The sequence below is a fragment of the Sciurus vulgaris genome (assembly GCF_902686455.1).
Source record: "Sciurus vulgaris genome assembly, chromosome: 12".
Taxonomy (NCBI): domain Eukaryota; kingdom Metazoa; phylum Chordata; class Mammalia; order Rodentia; family Sciuridae; genus Sciurus; species Sciurus vulgaris.
The window spans coordinates 72,313,388-72,334,366 of record NC_136473.1 but is presented as its reverse complement, the minus strand read 5'-3'; the positions used below and the strand labels follow the sequence as shown (position 1 = coordinate 72,334,366).

At 34.6% G+C, this 20,979-nt stretch overlaps 1 protein-coding gene across 1 annotated transcript in view; it reads left to right on the top strand.

The window, feature by feature from the left end:
* Positions 1 to 20,979, top strand: part of DTL (denticleless E3 ubiquitin protein ligase homolog) — a 41,762-nt gene that overhangs the window by 10,506 nt on the left and 10,277 nt on the right. The window contains exons 6-13 of the mRNA XM_079107131.1: positions 2,461 to 2,526; positions 3,792 to 3,904; positions 5,401 to 5,474; positions 6,815 to 6,918; positions 7,338 to 7,442; positions 9,952 to 10,064; positions 15,684 to 15,773; positions 18,157 to 18,289. Coding sequence (XP_078963257.1) covers positions 2,461 to 2,526; positions 3,792 to 3,904; positions 5,401 to 5,474; positions 6,815 to 6,918; positions 7,338 to 7,442; positions 9,952 to 10,064; positions 15,684 to 15,773; positions 18,157 to 18,289 — 798 coding nt within the window. The remainder of the gene's footprint in view (positions 1 to 2,460; positions 2,527 to 3,791; positions 3,905 to 5,400; positions 5,475 to 6,814; positions 6,919 to 7,337; positions 7,443 to 9,951; positions 10,065 to 15,683; positions 15,774 to 18,156; positions 18,290 to 20,979) is intronic.

The window sequence follows — 20,979 nt, the reverse complement described above, 5'->3', positions numbered from 1 at the left end:
TCCATCTACAACTAAAAAAATTTAAAAAAAAACAAAATAGAGATTTATTTAGCTCACTGTTCTAGAGGCTGCAAAATCTAAGATCATAACTTCAGCATTGGTGAGGACCTTCTTGCTGCATCACAAGACAGTATTACCTGTTAAGACAGAGCAAGCTAATCAGAGACAGCTTACTTTTTATAAAAAATCATTCCCAAGATAACCCACTAATCCATGAATGGATTAACCCATTTATGAAAGCATAACTCTCATGACCCAGTCATCTCTTTGACCCAGTCATCTCTTCAAGACTTCACCTCCCAACACTGCCAAAATGGCTATCAGATTTCAACATGGATTTCTGAAGGGACAAGCCATATTCAGACATAGCAGGTATCATAAGATTTGCTCAAAGTATGTATTTCAGTGGCTTTTAGTTTATTCATAGGGTTGTGCAATAACTACAAGTAGTAGTCTCTTCCACTTAAGCTTGATATTCAATCGTATATGCTGTGCTTCAAATTGACAGATTTCTATTGATCATGATCTCAAGTTGAATTTGACTTTCTCATTTCTTCCCATTCTGTTCTTAAGCCTAACCAGTGAATTTTTTATCATTTAAATTCATTTTTTAGTTCTCAAATTTGTTTTTTATAAGTCCTGTTTTTCTGCTGAGATTTATCATTTTTTTTTATTAATTGCACGTGTGTATTTCTCTACTTAACATACTTATAGCTGTATTATAGTCTTGTCTTAAAAGACAATGTCTGAGTCGTCTTGGGGTTGGCTTTCATTGATTTCCTTTGACAATAACTCGTTTTTCTGGCTCTCTGTGTGGACATTGTGAATAGGATGTTGGATTCTGGATTCTTGCTTTACCAGTCATTTAACTCATTAGACTAAAATTTCAGACTGTTAAACCTGCAGGAGGGCAGTGAATCATATATCAGTTCTTTATTATAAGCCTCAGTTGCAAACTGCTTTGTTTTCTTTTGCACATATGATTCAGTGTTCAGCCAGACACTTAGGCTGAGTTTAAAAACACAGAATTAAGGGTTTCTTTTCTCTCCCTTTCCCTCTCTTAGAGCTCTTGTTGCACCCCATCTCCTTTTTCTGTTCTAGCATGAGACATGGCAGGTTTTTCTATTGGCATTTTAGCCATCTAGTGTGAATGCTGCAACTGTGGCTGCCCTCAAGGTAAAACAAACAATGATTGCCCTGGCTAATTACACTTTTCATTTGTTGACTCCCCTCCAAAATAGTATGTTTTTGTTTAGTTTCCACAAGACCTCCTCAGGTAGGGTTTGTTGGCGTTGTATGTTTTTTGTATTTTGTCCAGTTACAGCTCATGCAGGTATAATTTCTTAAGTGCTTACTCTTTAGTACAGAAAGCAGTTTCTCTTACTTAATTTTACCTCTTTTTTTGTGTGTGGAGGGGCGGGTACCAGGGATTGAACCCAGAGGCTCTTAACCACTGAGCCACATTCCCAGCCCCTTTTATTTTTAATTTTTTAAAAAATATTTTTAGTTGTGGATGGACACAATACCTTTATTTGGTGCTATACTTCAAATTGACTGATTTGTAGGTGGACACAATACCTTTTTGTGGTACTGAGGCTCGAACCCAGTGCCTCACATGTGCTAGGCAAGTACTCCACCACTGAGCTACAACCCCGGCCTCTTATTTTTTATTTTGAGACAGGGTTTTGCTAAGTTGCCCAGAACCTTGCTAAGTTGCTGAGGCTGACTGAACTTGTGATCCTCTTGCCTCAGCCTCCCAAACTGCTGTGATTACAAACATGTGCCACCATGCCTGGCTCTTACTTAATTTTAAAGAATAAAACACTACATATAAATCAAAATTCTCTAGTTTTCCCTTCTTCAGTCCCACTGCCCCCACCCACTTCCATTTCCAGAGGCAACCCCTTTCATACATCTTATATGGATCTCAGTATTTTTATAGTAAGACAATATAGCTTAGAACTTTAGAGTATAGGCTCTGGATTCATTCTGCCAAGAATACCTTTACAAATTACTTATATTCTCGATGCCTTAGTTTTCTCATCTGTAAAACAGGGAAAATAATACCTAATAAGGTTGATAACAAGCATTGAGATATTTGCATAGAACTTGTAGGGTAATATATGGCACTTAGGATAATAACACTCAGTGTATTTTGACTATTTCTTGTTTATCATTATTCTTGCTCTAATTTTATAAAGTATTTTATGTGGTTTTGAGAAAATGTTCTCAGAGGGATCATTCTATAAAGTTGTTTTCTCAGCCTAAGCTCTTTGTAATTCCTTCCCTTCACAATTGTTTTTGCTATTTGCTGTTGATCCATATAGTTTAAAATTCTTAATCTCCAGTACCAAGTTCAATACCTAGCATAAAATAGATATTCTAGAAAATTTAAATTGAAATATATATCTTGACCTTTTTTTTTTTTTTAACTCTTGTATACTGTTTATTTTGCCACAGCTGTATTCTGTACAGGAGGAAGAGATGGCAACATTATGGTCTGGGACACCAGGTGCAACAAAAAAGGTAATCTAGTTCCATTTTAATTTTGACAGATGAGAGATGATCCCATGATCCCATACTAAATTATATTGAAAGTGTTAGTGTTTTCATCTGATTACCACCAGGGGGCATGTGTGTTCACAGTCTCCCATTTCTGCTTACCCTTGATTTATCAGTATCCTAGTGATTGTTGCAGGGACTACTGTGCTCACATATTTACTTCATTTTTGTGTTCTGAATTATAAGGCCATTTACCTAAATTATTGATAGAATTGAAATTATTAATACATAGGCTCATTGGTAAATGTTACCTTTAATTTAAATTGCCTCTTTTCGTTGTTTTAAAGAATCAGATTAAATTAAATAGCAGTTTGCATTGCCCCCTAATGCCATTAAACAAAAAGTGCTAACCATCTCCCTATTTACTTTTCATGTATTTATTGCTCTTTCAAAAATTTAATAGACTATTTAGTAGAGCAGTTTTAGTTTCACAGCCAAATTAAGAAATTTCCATATATTCTCAGCCCCTACACACACACACACACACACACACACACACCCTCATACACTCCCTCATTCACTGTCCACATCTTATACTTGAGTGGTGTACTTATTACAATTCATGAACCTACGCTGACACATCATTGTTATCTAAAATCTATAATTTACATTAGGATTAATTTTTGGTGTTATAAATTCTATGGATGTTGACATATTAATGACGTGTATGCCCATTGTAATATCATACAGAATAGTTTCACTGCTTTGAAAAATCCTCTGTTCTGCTATCATTCCTATCTCCCCACTAAGATCTAGCAGCCATAGATTCTTTTTTTTTAATTATCTCCATGGTATCACCTTTTTCAGAATATCATACAGTATGTAACCTTTAAGTTTCCTTCATGTCTTTGTAGCTTTATTAAGCTCATTTCTTTTTTGTGTTGAATTCTGAATGTACCACAGTGTATCCATTCACCTGCTAATGGATATCTTGGTTGATTCCAAGTTTGGGTCATTATGAACAGAGCTTCTGGAGGGGCTATAGATTTGACTCAGTGATAGAGCACTTCCCTAGCTAGGAAGTAAAAGGAAAAGAACTGCCTCTATAAATATGTTTTCTTTCTTTGTATACATTATAATCTCAGCACAGGAGATATGGTGCAGATGGTTCTACTGGTTTCTAATTTCACTAATCTGGTGAGAAGTTACTTAATTTTGAGGTCTTATATACAAATGTTGTGTACAACATAAGATCAGAAAAAACTTAGTTTCCTTGGAATGTCTTTCAGATGGGTTCTATAGGCAAGTGAATCAAATCAGTGGTGCTCACAATACCTCAGACAAGCAAACCCCTTCAAAACCCAAGAAGAAACAGAATTCGAAAGGACTTGCCCCTTCTGTGGTAAGGTTTTATAGATGTCTACATGAGTGCAGATCTTAACAGCAGAAATTCTTAACAAGTTCATTGCAGGGAATTTCTTGGGAATAAAAATGGGAGCTATTTTCTTTTGATGTCAGAGGTTTATTCCTTTTCAGTGGTAGTGGTTCTCAAACTCCAGTGGGCTTTAAGAGTTACCTACAGAACATGTTAAAATTTTAACTTTCTGAGCCTTAACCCTAGAAATCTCCACATATCCAAATACTTGCAGTATATTGTGATTCATTAGGAAAGGGGAGGGGAAGTTTGAAAAAGCATGTTAAGTTTTATGATTTGGTTTTCTATGGGGAGGGAATCCCCATTGTTTTCATAATATAAACCATGGGAAAGCTGTGGGTGTGTTGTTTGTTTGTTTGTTTGTTTGAACAAACAAACTGGAGATTGAACCAAAGGCTTCACACATGCTAGGCAAGTGCTTTGCCCCTGAGCTACATCCTGAGCCATTTTTATTTTGCGACAGGGTCTTGCTGAGTTTCCCAAGCTAGACTTGAACTTGGAATCCTCCTGCCTCAGCCTCCCAAGTAGCTGGGATTACAGGTGCACACCACACCCCGCCTGTATATTTTTTAAACATTTAGGAAAGTATTATATATATATTGCAAAACCCTTTGGTAGAACAAAGTACTACTATAATAGTCAAAAGCTAAAATTATGCCAGGTTGTTTTTGTTTTCCCTGAAAAAAATTTGCTTTTGATCTCAGTTTACTGTGTTTTTCTAATATTCCCAATTTATAGGGTGAGATTACCATAATATAAAGGATACAGGCATGAATAGAAACAGACAGTGATCAGTAGAAGCCAGATGATATTAAAATGTGTAACCTTTCGTGCATTGAGTCTGATTCTAAGCTAAGAAACCTTGTTAGCTAATAGCAATTAGGAATTCCTTTAATATTTTCATTCCTAATTCCTATCATATAGGAATATGATAATCTGGGTAGATATCAACATTTTATAGATGAAACAGGAATTAAATGAGCTTCAAAGGGATACATATCTTATTAGTAGGGCTGATTCTAAGTAGATTCAGTAGTGTCAGACAAGTAAGATCTAGTCACCAGTTTGTTTCTTGAATACAAGTTCAAGTTTTATCACTATATGCATAACTTAATGATGTTTAGGTCATTTTCTTGCTGGGATTTACTGTGTATCTAGGATTATTGGAAAGATAATATTTAATTTCATTCAGAGTTTGGGGGAAAGGCCATTTTTAATCACCTGTTCTCTCTCTTTTTTTTTTTTTTTTAACATTTTTTTAGTTGTAGATGGATACAATATCTTTGTTTATTCAGTTTATTTTCATGAGGTACTGAGAATCAAACCCAGTGCCTTACATACGCAAGGCCTTCACTCTACCACTGAGCTGCAGCCCCAGCCCCCGCACCTGTTCTCTTGATGGTGAAGATTTTGATGCTTAAGACAGAATTTCCTTCTTTGCTTTTTCTTTCTGGTACTGTTAGGATTTCCAGCAGAGTGTTACTGTAGTCCTCTTTCAAGATGAGAATACATTAGTCTCAGCAGGAGCTGTGGATGGGTAAGAGACTTTATTTCTTTGTTCTTTTAATGAGGTGTCTTTCATGAGCCATGAGGGAGAAATCATGTAGTCCCATTATAATTGAACAAGTATGCTTTTAACTTTTGACATACTGAGTACCCCAGCTGAGAAGAGGAACTTATAGACATACAGGAAAATAATGAATTAGAACTCTTGCTCAATAATTAAATGAGGTAATACATGTGTCACACTTAGTATGTTGTCTATCATATAGGAACAGTGGTAGCTGCTGCTATGATTAATACAGAGGAATCTAGATGGGTAGCTTGCCATATGGCAGTCACAGATTCTTATTTTCTTTTCAGGAGTAAATTCTTAAATTCAGTCACAGATTCTTATTTTAAGGAGTAAATTTTTTATTATTTTGAGGTTTATCTTTCCAGGTTTAGGAATATCTTTAAAAGAATAAATCTGATTCTGGGCATGTAATTGGTGTTTCTCGGAATAATCTAACTAGATTTAAGATCTGAATACTTTCACATACCTGCCATCCATGATTGGCTAAATTTTGACCTCCAAATATGTGTGTGTGATGCTTGTATATTAGTTGTGTTGTAGAAGATAAGTTCTTTATGTATAGGGAATCTTTCTTCTTAAGGCATCCTTATCCATTGAATCTCCAAATACATGACTATCTTCATAAATTTTAATTTTAAAAAGTAATGACTTACTAAACTAGAATTTCCAGTGTCTCCTCTGGACACTAAAACTCCATGAACCAAACTTTCAGGCAAGAATGAAAGATAAAGTTATTATGTTTGTGAATAGGTAGGAAAGTGTGCTCCATGTATTTCCAAGAATACTGCCTTGTGTTTTCACAGTCACCTACAAATTAACAGTAGAGGTTTAAGACAATTATTCCAATAGAAGGACAAATGTTTTTTCTCTATTTCACAGGAAAATTTATTTCGATTGCTTAAGGAATTATGTATAGAGATAGAACCGTAGGAACCGAGCTTGCTACTTATGATATCAAAGGATATATGCAGAGTATAAAAGGCTTAGGAAGTGCTTTTTTCTTAAAAACAATAGAACAGTGACTATCAGCATCCAACTTTCATCTTCCTTTTCCGCTCCCTTGGAATAAACTCCAGTAACCCATCACTGGGTCATACTACATCTGTTTCCCGTTCTGTCAGAATTGTAAGCCTGACCTTGGAGACAACAGTGAATAGTTTAATTTGTTTCCCAGTGAGATGTCCTCACTATACCTGGTAAATGTGCCAGAAGAGTTAGATTAAAAGTAATTTCACATTTAATGAAAGTGAAGTTCTTTGGGTGGGGAGGTCTACAAAATAACAATTTGTCTTGGTTTTTAGGATAATCAAAGTATGGGATTTACGCAAAAATTATACTACTTACCGACAAGAACCCGTAGCATCCAAGTCTTTCCTGTACCCAGGTAGCAGCACTAGAAAACTAGGTAAGCCTTTGCATAAACTTCTTGGGGAAAATGTAAATTTTTGTTAAATTAAAAAAATATATATGTATCAGGCTAGTTTTAAGCAACACAGAGTTAAGATACTCTAATATGTGGACATGTATTTTTGATGTTCAAAACATAAAAACTCGAGAATACTTTTTTAAAATATTTTTTTGTCAATGGACCTTTATTTTATTCATTTATATGTGAATCCAGTGCCTCCCACATGCCAGGCAAGCACTCTGCCACTGAGCCACAACTCCAGCCCCAGGATACTTTTTATTTGCATGTTTTGGGGACAAAAATTCTAATATCCCATCTGATGATATCATGTGCAGTGATCTATTTTTGCATCCACATTTTAGCCTCGGGTCTGTTAACCATCATCAGGACATGCTGACTAAAGTTTCTTTTCCCAGGATATTCAAGTCTGATTTTGGATTCTACTGGCTCTACTTTATTTGCTAATTGCACGGATGACAATGTCTACATGTTCAATATGACTGGATTAAAGACTTCTCCAGGTAAGACATTAGTCATAAAAACTCTCTTGCCAGGAAACTAACGTGGTCTTTTTTGTTGATAACTTTCTAAAAAACAGAACTTCTTAAGTCATATGAGGACTTAAGTATTTTTAATTAATTCCTGTTATGTTTTCATAGGGATTCTTTCCGTGAGATCATTTCACAAGTTAGCAGAACTCTTCAGTATCATGACTTATTGTGTTGTAATAGTCTCCAGAAATCAGACCCCTTGGCCTATATTTAGAATTAACTTAATTTTTTATTTAATGATCTTGCAGGGTGAAGAAAACTGTTCTGCTCAACTTTTATCCTCTTTTTTGGCTTGTTAGTTAAAACAGAAGGCTGTGACTGGTGATGTAACTCAGTGGTAGAGTACTTTGCTAGCATGCTCAAGGCTTAGAGTTCAGTCCCCAACACCACAAAAAGGGAAAAAACTTAAATGAATTTTTCAGATTCCCCATATAGTTCTACCCTCCCTTAACCTTCCTCTTAATGTTTGACAGAGGCTGTTTAATCTCCTGAAGTTTTTTCCTTCAACCCCACCACTTTTTCTTCTCAAGAATATAAAAATAGAATCTGATACATAAAACTAATAAATAACATTTTAAAAAGAAACCAAAGTTTCTCAAGTGTACTTTAAAAGGGTTTAGTTATTTATTTCTAAGAACATTATCAATTACATACACAAGCTACATATTAGTAGCCTGGTTCTTCTTCAGGTCTAACTCTGTCAAAACACTTTGAATTTTATGATCTACCCCTAGAGCTACTAATGTAAGATATACTAATAGACAAGAAATCTCAAAATAGTACAGAACTTAGGTTATTTTAGCTATGATCTTAGAGAAGTTTCCAAAGATTTCCCTAAGTGATCTTGTTAGGACTGTCATATCTGTGGCAGCATCATATTTGGGATTTCCAATTTCTTGGATTAGGTCCAGTGTTCTTAAAACAAGAGCAAGAGAATTTGGAAAATGGAAGAGATAACAGATTTTGCTGTTTTCCTTAATTAAGAACTTGAATAACAGTTAATTTAATCAGTCATATAAAATAGGCTTTAAAAAATCTTTCCTCTGAAGATAAAACATCATCCCGATTATATTATCAGATGTATAAGAGATCTTTTAAATAATTTTCCTTATAGTTGACAATAAAGAGACCTTGAGTTCAGTTTTTTCCCTCTGCCATTAAACACTTTGCTAATAATTTGGTAATCTTTTTTTGTGATTCTAAAATAATTTTATTTTTTCTAAGATAGGTAGGTAGTAGCTCGATTGATTTGTTCCTTAGAAATGAATGATGGCTCTGTGTGCACACACATTAATATGCATACAGGTGTAATATCTGGTAATTATTTGCCTTTTTGAAAACTTTAGGAAGGTACTGGACTTAACGTATATCTATCAAATGTTTTACTTACAGTATTATATATACTAAGTGATGTCCATAGGATGACTGTGAATCATGTTAGGAGCCCAAATCATTAAAGAAAGACAAAATTGAGTTAATTAAGGCCAATATAGGTTTTAGAAGGGTTTTTAGCAAGACTGAAACATTTACATTGTACTTCATACCAGCCTTTCTTAGACCAGTAGAGGGCAATAAGTACTTATAGGTTTAATAGGAAATTTAGTCTACAGTTTGCCAAGCACAGTTTAAGAGTTGAAGATGAATAATTAAGATTTTTTTCTGCCTAAATATTTCCTAAAATTCTCCCATAAATGAGATTTTTCTCTTGTACTTCTTGGTGGTATTCAGGTGTCAGAGACCTAAGGTTTTGTCTTTCTTAGGCTAAAAGAACCTGTCACAAATAAATTGTACAAGAAACAATACTTCCTCTTTTGCCGTGGATAATGAGAAGTCTAAACTGTAGGCTTAACCCAGCCTAGTGTCGTACATATGAGCTTAGAAATTTACCCCACTAGCTATTTCTACTGTTGTTCAGCATGTTTAAAGTGCTGGATTAAAAAAAAATGATACGACTAAGATAAGCCAACAATAAGTTTTAGCCAGAGTTCACTGATTTTTATCTATTCATGGAACAACTATTGGAGGATCTATTCTGTTCAAAGCACTATAAAGTTTAGAAAGAAAAGAAGATGTGAAATGTACCCTCAAGAATCTTGAAGTCTTAAGAAGTAAGACCAATGTATCATGCAATGGAAAAAAGCACTATCTTGGGGAAAGGAGAAAGGGTCCAGTATTTATTTTACTATAAGATTGGACATTACCTGTACCCTTTTCTCTTAAAGAATGCTTTTCATCACATTTTCCTCATGTGGCATAGCTAGTTCCTGCCAAATGCAGCTGAGTTCATGAGGTTGGGTCTAACATAAAGCCTGTGGTTTCTTTTTTCTTTTTTGCCAATGTTCATTTCCCTGTTATTTGGTGAATAAAGCTTGGCCATCTGCTTCAGTAGTCAATAAAGGAATAAAATTGTTAGACTATATCATTCATTTGAACACTGGAAATAACAAAAACCAAGTAATTTGTTTATTTCCTCTGACAGTGGCTATCTTCAATGGACACCAGAACTCTACCTTTTATGTAAAATCAAGTCTCAGTCCTGATGACCAGTTCTTAGTCAGTGGCTCAAGTGATGAAGCTGCCTACATCTGGAAGGTAAGTTGCCAAACATCCCCCTCAAATGTGAGACTGAATTGTTCTTGAGAATATTTTTTTCTTTCCAATAGGAGGTTAAGTTTAAGGTAAACACATACTATTAATTTTCTGCATCAGATATTTGGTATCATGTTGGGCCTGCCTCTTTCTTCAGTATATTAAATTTGAATAAAAGTTACTTCTTGGCATTTAATACAGCTGAAACCTCACTCTATTAGAAATTTATGCACTTTTATTTATAGCTGTAGTTTATCAGAAAGTGACAGCCCATGTCTTCTCTTTCGTAGATTATCAAGAATCTGAGAATTCAGAAAAGTAGTAAGAACCTTAATTTTGTCATGCTTCCTAGAAAACAGGCTGTATTGACTTTCTTCTTGTTTTCAAACTCTCCTGCAATATGCAATATTTTTATTTTTAAGATCCTTATACAGAACAGTCACTCAAAAATATTTGCATAATAATTGTATTCTTTATTCTTTCTTTTTATAAATAACTATCCTTCAGGCTGTTAAAATAGATGTGGCTACTTTATCAGTGTTTTCTATATTTAATAGTATTATCTAATTTTTTTTCAAGTTTACAGATTTCCCATTGTGACCTATTAAATTCATACTTTTATTTTTTAACTTTTTAAATAAAAGTAATTCTAAAGTGACCATTGTAAGCTAAGAATTTAAAGGGTGGTTGCTTGAAGCCTCATAGAGAAAAAGCCCTGGAGGAAAGTACCAAAAAAGTGATTTTTCTATACCTAGAGTTGTAAAAATGTAACACTAACTTCTTAAAAGGTTTTAGTAACAATATCCTAAATTGTCACAAGGTGGTGATATTGTTCTATCCAAGATACTCTCGTGTTGGGCCTGCCTCCTTCTATAAGCACATTTCTTTGTATTGTTGTATTATTAAATGAAAATTTGCTTATGAAGTATAAACATCTTATGAAAGTAGTTTTTACCTAGTTTCCTCTCTATTATTTCTTGAGCTTTAAACTTTATCAATATGTGTCACTTGTATTAACGTTTTTATCTGGTATTTTAAAGTTTGAGTTTCAAATTTGATCTTAAACTTAGTTTGCTTTTTTCCCTTTCTCCTTCTTTCAGTCTTACCTACAGTTCCTTCTTTACTTTGAATCCCAACTTAACTGGAGAATTTTCTTTCTACTACAAGTCTGTATTGTTTTAAGTTTCTTCCTGAAAAGAAAAAAGCCAACTGAAATTTCAAATATAAGAAAAATCATAATAAAGGATTATGGAAAAAAAAAAACCTGTGTACTGGTCATACTTTTTAAATAATTTTAGATAAGTTTTTAAATGATATATATACATAATTGTTTATAATTATGTGTCATGTATGCAAGTGTATACTTTTTTTCCTGTAGCACTCTTCTCTAGCACAAGGCCTTTTTAAAATTTTGTTTTAGTGAATGAGAGTTGAGGGGATTATTTTTCCCTATAAAGACAAACACACACCAAAGATACTTGACTGTTGTTTCTAACCCATTTTCAGACATCCAGTCAGTGGCCACCACATACATGGGTGACCCTTTCTGAATTCCTAGGCTGGGTCACATGTCACCTCTGAATGACGTGGTTCAGACGTGATGTTCTTCTGCCTGTCCACACATAACTCAGTGTACAGGCCCTGATATTTGAGATCCTGGCAAGCTTTCTGCTCCTAAAATTGAATTTGCCTAGTGGTGGCTCAGTTTCTCTTTTCCATGATAAAAAAAAGCGGGGGGTGGGGAGCAATAATGTTAAGCAGTTCCATGCAATCTGAGTAACCAGGCTGTCGGGTTAATCTTACGTCTCTGCTATGTTGTTTGTCAGAATTCTTTTTTTTTTTTTTTTTTTCTTTAGTTGTAGATGTACACAATACCTTTATTTTACTTTTTTATTTTTATGTGGTGCTAAGGATCAAACCCAGTGCCCCACACGTGCAAGGCAAGCACTCCACCACTGAGCCACAGCCCCAACCCCAGAATTTTAAGTGTTAGAATTTTCTGTGTTAAAAAACCCATGGGTACAAGAAAACAGTAAAGGAAAGGAGTTTTATATCTTAAGACAGAAGAGAATGGCATTCTAATCCTCACTGCTGCCCAGAAAGGAGAGGTATAATATATTTAGACTGTCTGAAACTGATACCTAAAACTTAAGAAGATTTGGCATTCTACGTTTCTTTTTAATTTCCTACCCATTATTCCACCCCCACTCCTACCCACTCTTCCCTAGTTCGTTTCTGATATAGCCCCTGAATAGTATTGAAGTAGTTATAAATAAACTGATTTGGCGCAGCCATTCTTCCGCTGACTGGCGAAACATTGAGCCTGACACTTTAGGAAGTGTAAATGATCTCATGGCAGAAATAAAGATTAGATTTGGTTTCCGACTGGACAGAGTAAGATTTTGTGAGGAGAAGTGCTGATCTTATTTGGTGTGTTTAAGTATATAAAATGCTTTATGAGGGGCCGGAGTTGTGGCTTAGTGGTGGAGCACTTGCTTAGCATGTGTGAGGCAGCGGGTTCGATTCTCAGCACTGCATGTGAATAAAATAAAGGTTTATTGGCCACTAAAAAAATTTTTTTAAATGCTTTATGAGTTCTGAAGATTAAAGCCATTTATTCCTAGATGCCTCGAAATTCTGATTCCTTAAAGTCTTTATTTTGTAAAATGTGGACTGTATAAAAGAAGACGGTTTTCTGTGTTTAACCAACCGATAATGCTTAGATATGAATGTTTCATGGATGTAATAGATGCCTACTTAAAAGGAAAGGGAGACTTTTTTAAAAATTAAATATGATTAGAATATAATTATAATAAAGTGATAATAAATAAAAACCTAATTGAAAGAAAGTGAAGAACATAAAAGCCACCTGAGTTTCATTAGGAAAAATAAATCTTCTCTGAAGTAGTCACCAAGTACTAAGGAAAGTCCTAAACTTTCAAAGCACTCATTACTAAAATTCATAAAAACTTACTAGAGACTAGTTTCTCATTTCAGCCCATGACATGGTAAAGGGTACAGAAATTATTATTATAATCACATGGTTGTATGACCATCATCAAATTCCTAAATATTGATCACACTAGAAAGAAATCCCATATTCCCCATATCCTTTAATAATCATTGTCCATTCTCCCTTTCCCCCAACAACTGCTAAGCTACATTCTGACTCTATAGATGTGTGCCTATTTTGGACATTTCATGTAAATGGAATCACACAATATGTGGCATTTTGTCCCTGACTTCTTTAACTTGGCATAATGTTATCTAGGTTCAACAATGTTGTAGCATTGATAGTACTTAATTCGTTTTATGGTTTAATAATATTCCATTGTTTAGATAAATCATTTTTGTTCCTCTGTTTATCAGTTAATGGCCGTTTGAATTATTCCCACTTTTTTACTTCATAATTAAAGTTGCTGTGAACATATGTGTGTAAGTTATCATTTGAGCATGTTTTCAGTTCTACGGTTATATACCTAAGAGTAGAATTGCCAGCTCAAATGATATTTAGTGCTATTTAACTTTTTGAGAAACCTTCACACACTTTTGTGGTGCTGGGGATAGAATCCAGGGCCTCACTCACACCAGGCAAGCACTCTGCCACTGAGCCACATACCCAACCCCCTACATTTCATGCTATGTAAAAATACCTGGCTTATGGCATTCAATCAACAAATGCTGATTACCTTATCAAATTGTAAAAATTTATCCAAAGGTCTCTTTTTTCTTTGAAGCCCTATTATATAAAAAATGTACATACATTCTGTTGGCAGGTATTTGGTAATTGATTTTTCTGTAAACTTTTAATACATGTTTCTTGAAACTTATTTTAATTCTTTGTGTACATAACACCTAGATTCTTCTAGGTATTATGAAACTAAGGAAGGGTGAGTCATGAAATGAAAAGCTAGAGGCAATAAGCATGGTAAGTCAATGGAGGAGAATAATGTATTCCTACCTGGGATGTTTAAAAGTACTTGAGGATTTTCTTTCCCTTATAACTTACTGCTACCAGACCTGTTTGGGCTTTGAGTAAAGAGAAACATAGTGGACTAGGGCCTTCCAAATGGAAGAGGAAGGATAATTTCTATAACTACTGAGATATTAAAGGCTATTTAAAAGTCCTTTCTAAAATATGTAATCCTATGGAATATTGACATTGTCTCTGTGGCTTTGTAGAAGTTGGTAATAAAATCTTTGTAGATACAGGAAAAGCTTCCTTTTCTGTTAAACTTTTAATTAACTCAGCAGGGCAAATTAGACTATTCTTTGTCTTCTTTTGCTTTCTGATTCATTTTGTATGTATGTGCCATGTAACCCAAGAAAGGAGTAGTAATAATTGAGTTAGATAACTTTATAAATCAATGTCAGATCTCTTAAGTATAATCTGAAGAATCTACTAAATTTAATCATTCTCACAAATAATTCTTTCCAGAGTTGCCTTCACTTTCTTTATAAAAATGAGCCATAATTCAGAGCCTCAAAAAAAAAAAAAGTAACTTTTCTCAGCTCCAACCCTCTTGCTTTTTTCAAACACATGTGCTAACGTTAGTTATGTGAGTTTGTACTAATTATTGCACTGATTAATTCTGAGGCTTCTAAAAGGTATTGACAGCTCTGAAATGAATCAGCCTTATGATGCTGTAAAATGCACATCACTGGTGGCATCCAGTGATGAAAAATATGTAGTCACATGTGCAGTAAAGCCTTCTCCCCACCACCCCCACCCCAGTACTGGGAATTGAACCGTGGGCATCATGCATGCTAGGCAAGTACTCTTCCACTGGAATACACCTCCAGCGCCTTTTTAATTTTACTTTTGAGACTGAAGCTTTCTAGTTTGCTGAGGCTGGTCTTGAACTCTTTTTTTTTTTTTTTGGTCTTGAACTTTCTATGCTCCTGCCTCAGCCTCTTGAGTAGCTGGGATTAAAGGTATGTGCTCCACACCCAGCTGTGACCCTTTTTTATGCATTAAGATATATCAAAATTCAAATTAGCTGAAATAATATTTTGGAGGAAAATTATTTTTCTACGAAGTACCATAAAATATAGTTTATCCCTTCAAAATGAAGGTTTTCCAACTCAAAATAAAGGGGTTTAACTTTGGATTTTGGTAAAAGTGAGACTTCCTTTGGAAGAGAGAGTATCCTCTTGTCCCAAGATTGCTAGTAGCATATTTCAGGTACCTTCAGGATTCATAGTTAATTTAATATTCCTGTAAGTTGTTGACTAGGGAAGATCTGAAATATCCAGGCTATGTAAAAACATGACTAAGTTGTCTACTTGAAATGCACTGCCTAGTAAATGAACCTCATCCTCCCAGAAAGTTTACCAGCTAAGGGATAAGGAACAATGCCAGTCTTGGATCTTTGTATATAGCTAGATAGTCCTGCTTTGAAGTAAGAACCATCCTGATATCTAAACACATATTCGTTATATGTTTTGACTATTTTCATTGTATTTTCTCAGATCAGTGATAGAACTACTGTATTGTAACTCTTTTTTTTTTACCTTAACTATAACCCAACAGAACTAAGGGCCTTTGGTAACAATTCTAAGGTTCTGTAAGATAAACCTTATCACTGCTCCACTGATTTGTTTCTTTTTTGATTGGACTAGGTATCCACACCCTGGCATCCTCCTACTGTACTACTGGGTCATTCTCAAGAGGTCACATCTGTGTGCTGGTGTCCATCTGACTTTACAAAGGTTTGTGAACAAATTTCTAATTGGTTTTAAAAAGTAAATCATAGTTTATAGTTTTCCCAAGGTTTGTTGGAAAGTGATACAAACTTCTCTTTAGAGGCTTAAAAGATGTAGAGGTCATCCAGGATCAATATCAACATTACATATTCGGCTTTTTTGTACCAACAAAGAAATCATTATGCACTAAGGAATAAGGATGGATTTCTAATTTCCCAGTCACTCCTCTAAGTATAGAATAAAGTTTTTTAAGCTTAGTTAAAATTGTATCTAAAAATCTAAGGTGATAAAACTAAGGTGAGAACTAGTCTTACTTTTTACATGTTAAAGGTAACATCATGACTATTCTTCTCAGTCCAATTTGTTTTTTCACATACAGTGGTCACTGGGAAACCTTACCATGTTAGGCTGTCTATGGAAACTGAAATAAAAGTACATCTGAAATATTTGAAACATTTTAGAAAGAAAATTTTCATACACCCATCTTTTAATTTTTTAGTGAATATATTATACTTAAAAACAAACCAAATAAACTATAAAGACCAGAAATAAAAACAAATTATATATGTGTGTGTGTGTGTGTATATATATATATAAAAATCATATATATATGATTTTATATAATCATAGCCCAAATTGTACTCATTCTCCCAACCCCCGTTGCCTCTGATCTTTGGGCTAGTCTGTGTTTTACAGGAAATCTCACTTCTGCAGAGGTCTCCCCTTTTGTGTATGACATTTTGAGGCTTTTGTTGCCTATTGTTCCCATCTGTTTTTGTTTTTGTTTTATCATCCAGAAACTTCCCATGGTCTGGTCTATTCATGGCATCTCTGATAGCTTTCTAATACTGCTGTGGATTTCTTTTCATTTTCCTATCCAAGTTACCATTTCTATGTCAGCTTCATGACAGTTGGTTGTTGTTGTGTGTTGATTTTTACTCATTAATCATCCATAATTACATCCCAATGACTTTTTTTTTCCCCTCTGAATTTTCAGTAAATGATCTCCTTTAATATGGGGTATTGCATCTTCATGGATCTTACTAAGAAGAATGGTTCTTTTAATTATCAGTTAATTATGTCATCTTTTTTTAACCATCACATATTATCCTTATTTCCTGTGAGAAAAGACTCAAAAGGAAATAGCAAGGCTGATTACTCGTACAATCTCTTGACCATCTTTTTAAAAAGTTTTTAAAAATAATTTTGTCATAAACCTAGAATTAGGGAGGTAAAATATGTTTTTTATTTTTTATTTTTTTTGTTTTTGCTTTTTTAATGTTCTAGAGATAGGAGAAAATGGATTTAAATTCCAACTCTGCCATTTAATTGTGGTACTTTGAGCAAATAACTTTATTTCCATTTTGTGGATGAGATTATTTGAGTTCAAGTCTTAAATAAAATAAAGAATGTAAATTATTGGACATACAATAGGTACTTTGTAAATAAGTATTTTTGTTATTAATATAGAGTAATGGGATTCTGAGTATTTCTTGTTGAGCAGTTAAATATGTGTGTCTTCTTTTGGCCTCCCAGAAAGGAAAGGAAAAAGTTGCCAGTCTCTTGGGGGCCAGGACTTAAGAGAACGTGTGTTCTTTTTTCTCTCTCTTTAGTGACTGAAATAGAGAAATTACATAAACAAATGCTGGGGAACAGCTCTGGTACCAGTGGCCATTTGCCACAAGCTCTTCAAGCTGGACTTTCTCTGCCATAAAAGGCTTGGGACCAACATCAGAAATGGTCAGATATTTTTAAAGGGGCAAAGGTTATTTTTAACTTCTTTCAGCCTAGTGAACTTGTTGTTTTCCCAGATTGCTCCTTTACCTATCTGAAAAAGGATCTCAAAGGAATGGTTTCATTGTACTTGTCATGGCCCACTAGAGTTGTGAGCCAACTATGATCTTGGAAATGGTCACATTACTTTAGTAATAAGGCAGAACATACAGAATTTAGATGAAAATTGCAGAAACTGAATGTTAGTGACATGCACTGATCCATCATTTAACAAAGAGAGTGAAAGGAGTATCTTAATTACATATTTCATAGTAACATAGAAGGTGGTAAAGATAATGACTTAATCAGCTTCATGAGACCAAGTTTAAATTAGCCTGTTAGAGTTGAGTTTTATGTTTGGAAAGAAATGATTGATAATGAATGTCATATCAATAGAAATTATATAAAGAAGAAACTAGAGTTAGCTTCTTTGGAAATCTGGAATGATTCCTCAAAGCAAAGAATGGAAATATATGATCTTCTAAATATCATTTTCTATATCCTGTTACACAGAAGACAAAATAAATCTCCAATCATGAACCCTTATGGCACATCTGTTTTTTACTTTGTTGTAAATCTCTGATTGAAAATTCATCATTCCCTTCCTGGGTCTCAGATTGCTACCTGCTCTGATGACAATACACTAAAAATCTGGCGCTTGAACAGAGGCTTAGAGGAGAAACCAGGAGATAAACATACCATAGTGGGTTGGGCCTCTCAGAAGAAGAAAGAGACAAGAGCTGGCCTAGGTAAGTATATTACTCATTTTCTAAGTTTTTTATGATCTCATTTGTTTAGTCCTATAACATATAATGGTAAGCCATGTTCTTGTTTTGATCAGTTTTTAAAGAAAAGCACTATCTTCTTGGCATTTGTTGTTTTTGTTTTCAAGAAATACTGTCCAAGCACTACTCTTGTTTATATCTACACAAGACTCTGGAATACATTGGTGAATTTAATCAACAAATATTTATTGAACACCCACTATGTACTGGTCACTGTTTTCAGTTGCTGAAGAGTCAGCAATGAACAAAAAAATCCCCAAAATATAGATAGAGCTTCCATATTAGTATGAGAGGCAATGAATAAGAAAGAAGTAAAATATGCACTAAGTCACATAACAACAAGTGCTAAGGAAAACAGGAAAGAAAGAATGACCAAGTGTGCTGTTAAGCCTCTTCTATTAAGTGGTTAAGGAGGTCTCAACAAATGAATGACATTTCAGTAAGGAACAAGGTAGTGAGCCATGTGGATATTTTGGACAAGGATATTCCAGGCAGACGAAATAATTTGGCTATAGCCCCTATGACTGGAGTGGTCAAAGAAGAGGGAAGAGAATAGTTGTAGGAAAAAGTTCTTTTTGAAATTTGACTTTTATTATAACAGACAAAAAACTACCAAGAGGGTTTTGAGCAGAGGAGTATCATGATGTGACTTTTAATTTCATCATTCTTGCTCCTGTATTAAGAATAAACTAATTGTAAGGGGATCAGGGTAAAAGCAGAAAGCTAATTTTAAAAGCTATTGAAAATAATCTGGGAAGTGATAATGGTGTCTTGGACCACAGTGGTAGCAGAAGATATGATTAGAAGTCTTCAAATTCTGGGTTTATTTATACAATAGGGCCAAAAGACTTTGCTGAGGGATTAGGTAGGAGATGTAAGGGAGAATTTTCAAGTATGACTTCTGAGTTTTTGCTTGAGATGCTGGAAAGCTGAAGTTTCTTTAACCTAGATAGGAATCCTTGCAGGAGGAGCAGTTTGGGGAGGGAAGCTCAAGTTACATTTAGATATATTGTTTGATATGATTATTAGACATCTAAATGGAGATGTTCAGGAGACAGTCACATGTTTAATTCTATAATTCAGGGCTAGAGTTATAAATTTGGGATTCATGATGATATAGGTAAAGATACCTACAAATAGAAAAAAGAGATGAGAAGGTCTGAACCTTGGAGCACCCCAATGTTTAGAAGTCAGGGATGTAACAAACATCACTGAAGGCTACTGGGCTGACACAACCCAAGAAAGGAAAAATCAGGAGAGTGTTATGCCCTGGAAGCCAGATAAATAAAGGAGGACAGAGATGAACCTGGTCAGATGATTCTGGCATACCAAAGAGATGAAACCTAAAAACTAATTTTTGAATTTGGCAATGTGGGGGTTATTTGGTAAACTTAATGAGAGGGGTTTTGGTAAAATGTTGGTGGCCTGATTTATGTTGTTCAGGATAAGAGGAGAAAAGAACTTGGAGACTATAAACATACATAGCTATATCAAGGAGTTTGGCTATTAAGGAAGGAAACAGCTGAAGTAGCCAGAGGAAGAAGTGGTTTTAAAATTTGGTAGTTTGATTTGTTTTGTTTTCATAGGAATTTAGCATTTCATGTTACTGGGAGGATCCCAGAGAGAGGGAGGAAATTAATGCAGTTTGCTGAAAGTCTTTGCATGAAGAGGTACTAATACACAAGTACAAGATTAGACCTGTGCGAGGAGCGTGAAGGGTTTAGTTGATCCATAGTGATTGGAGAGAAAAAATATACAAGCATAGTGCAAATAGGTGGAGAGAGAGGTTGGTCAGACTTACAGAAGTTTTCTTTTGTCCTGATGACTTTCTCAGTGAAGTAAAAATCAAGATCATCCACTAAGAATAAGGGTGAGGGTTTGAGTGGTAGAAATTTGAGGAAATAAGGGAGTCTCAAATAGTCATTTAGAGAATAGAAGAGTAAATGAACCCGGGAAATATGATTATTAAGTGCTAAGAGTCAACTTGAGGCTCTCAGTCATGAATTGAAAGTAAGCACTCAACATGGTTACATTTTCTGTATAGGTACAGGTACTTAAAGAGTTGGAGTTAATTAGGGAGTTGGTTGAGCAAAGCAAGTATAAGGGAGTAAGCAAAGAAGTTGAAGGTGGACCAAAAAGGATGATTATAATGATTTACTATAGGATTTTACCCTGGGAAAGGAGACAATTGAAGATATAGTGGAGAAACGGGACAGTATTAAAAGTAGTTCTGTAAGTGAATTAAGGGACCCCAAGAATGAAAGATTATTGGAATTGGAATATTAAAGGGAGGGATGAGCAGAGTGGGATGAAAGAAATTAAGATACTGGGGGATTTAAGATCAAGAAATAAATGGCAGGTGAGTAAAAGAACAAGATACTTGTAGAAGGAGGTGAAGAAACAGAAACCAAGACATTGAGCAGATTATGTATGTGGATTTTGTTAATACCAAAAATTAATAAGGATAATGTTGAAGAGAATAACAATGAACCAAGAGCAAAAGTTTTCAAGCCTGAAACAACCAAAGGGGATCCTCATGTTATCAACAGGTGTACAATAATAAACTTAAAGATTTATCTTACTTGAGACATTAAGGCCTAAGGTTATTGGGGAGTTGAAAGTGAGACAGGGAGAATATGTTTATTTTTCTAATG